This window comes from Nematolebias whitei, chromosome 1 (assembly GCF_014905685.2).
Source record: "Nematolebias whitei isolate Nwh7 chromosome 1, NemWhi1, whole genome shotgun sequence".
Lineage (NCBI taxonomy): Eukaryota > Metazoa > Chordata > Actinopteri > Cyprinodontiformes > Rivulidae > Nematolebias > Nematolebias whitei.
The window spans coordinates 34,425,025-34,426,287 of NC_056498.1; the positions used below are offsets into that span (position 1 = coordinate 34,425,025).

The window sequence follows — 1,263 nt, forward strand, 5'->3', positions numbered from 1 at the left end:
CCTAAAAACGCCCCTGGTTGAGATACACATTCCTACTGCTACATTTGATTTTTATTATTTAAACATAAATAAATGTGTAAAACCGTAAAATGTCCCCGTTTTTAAATTTCATCTTGATAAGATTTTATTATTTTTGGTCTCCGAGCTGGAAATGTTCTACAAGGACACAAAACTGTCCCATTAGGTCAAGTGTTTTTTTTTTTTTTTTTCATCGACCCGCTCTGGGCTCGTGTCCGGTTAACTCGTGCGCTGTTGTGTCGGTCACGCGCGCTCTCGTGCCACCGAACGTTTGAGCTCGTTGAGCGCGAGCGCCGTAACCGTTGAGTGAGAGCGAGCCGCTTCGTTGAACTGAACGCTGCTGCTGCTTCTCCTCCTTTTGTTTTTTCTCTTTGACCGGAGAACCGAAGAATGGCGCCGGTTCGACGCCAGCAGTGAAGCGGGTCAGCTCCGGGAGGACGAGGCGCGGGAAGGACACGGCCAGCAGATGCCGCTTCTCCTCGTTTGCCGCAGGCCCCGCCATCGTCGTCGTGAAATCGGATCCCGACTTGCGGCGGCGGATGGGGTGACCGAGCTCCCTGCTGCTGCTCCTCCGGGGAGGACTCTCCTCCTCCTCCTCCTCCTCCTCCTCCTGCCTTCGGACGGTACCTGCTGGGTGGGAGCCGCCTGAGGAAGACGAGAGGGGCGAAAAATGCAGACGGAGGAGGAGACGGCCGCTGCAGAAGAGCCCATCTTGGAGGAAGGGTCGGGACGAGAGCAGGTAAGAAGAGCGGCTTTACGTTTGTTTACTTTCTGACTGGTTCGTGTCTTTACTGGTGCCAAACCAGCACCTGCTTCACCAGCACACGAGCTTTCTGCCAACACTGCCGCTTTTATTCCTTTAACATCAGGGTTTCTCCGTGCAGCAAGGACACACAGGAGCACCGTGGGTTTATTTTTACTAATTAGGAGTCGGTTTCATCACAACCATCAAACCCAGAGTCAACCTTTATACTGGTTAGTGTCCAGAGTCAACCTTTATTTATACTGGTTAGTGCCCAGAGTCAAGCTTTATACTGGTTAGTGTCCAGAGTCAACCTTTATACTGGTTAGTGTCCAGAGTCAACCTTTATTTATACTGGTTAGTCTCCAGAGTCAACCTTTATTTATACTGGTTAGTGTCCAGAGTCAACCTTTATACTGGTTAGTGTCCAGAGTCAACCTTGATTTATACTGGTTAGTGTCCAGAGTCAACCTTTATACTGGTTAGTGTCCAGAGTCAACCTT

The 1,263-nt window shown here is 50.0% G+C and overlaps 1 protein-coding gene across 1 annotated transcript in view; it reads left to right on the top strand.

The window, feature by feature from the left end:
* The first annotated feature begins 653 nt into the window (after window positions 1-653).
* The window catches only part of LOC119416791 (transmembrane protein 151A), a 21,587-nt gene continuing 20,977 nt past the window's right edge, over window positions 654-1,263 (top strand). Inside the window, exon 1 of the mRNA XM_037683981.1 lies at window positions 654-757. Coding sequence (XP_037539909.1) covers window positions 689-757 — 69 coding nt within the window. The 5' untranslated portion in view covers window positions 654-688. The remainder of the gene's footprint in view (window positions 758-1,263) is intronic.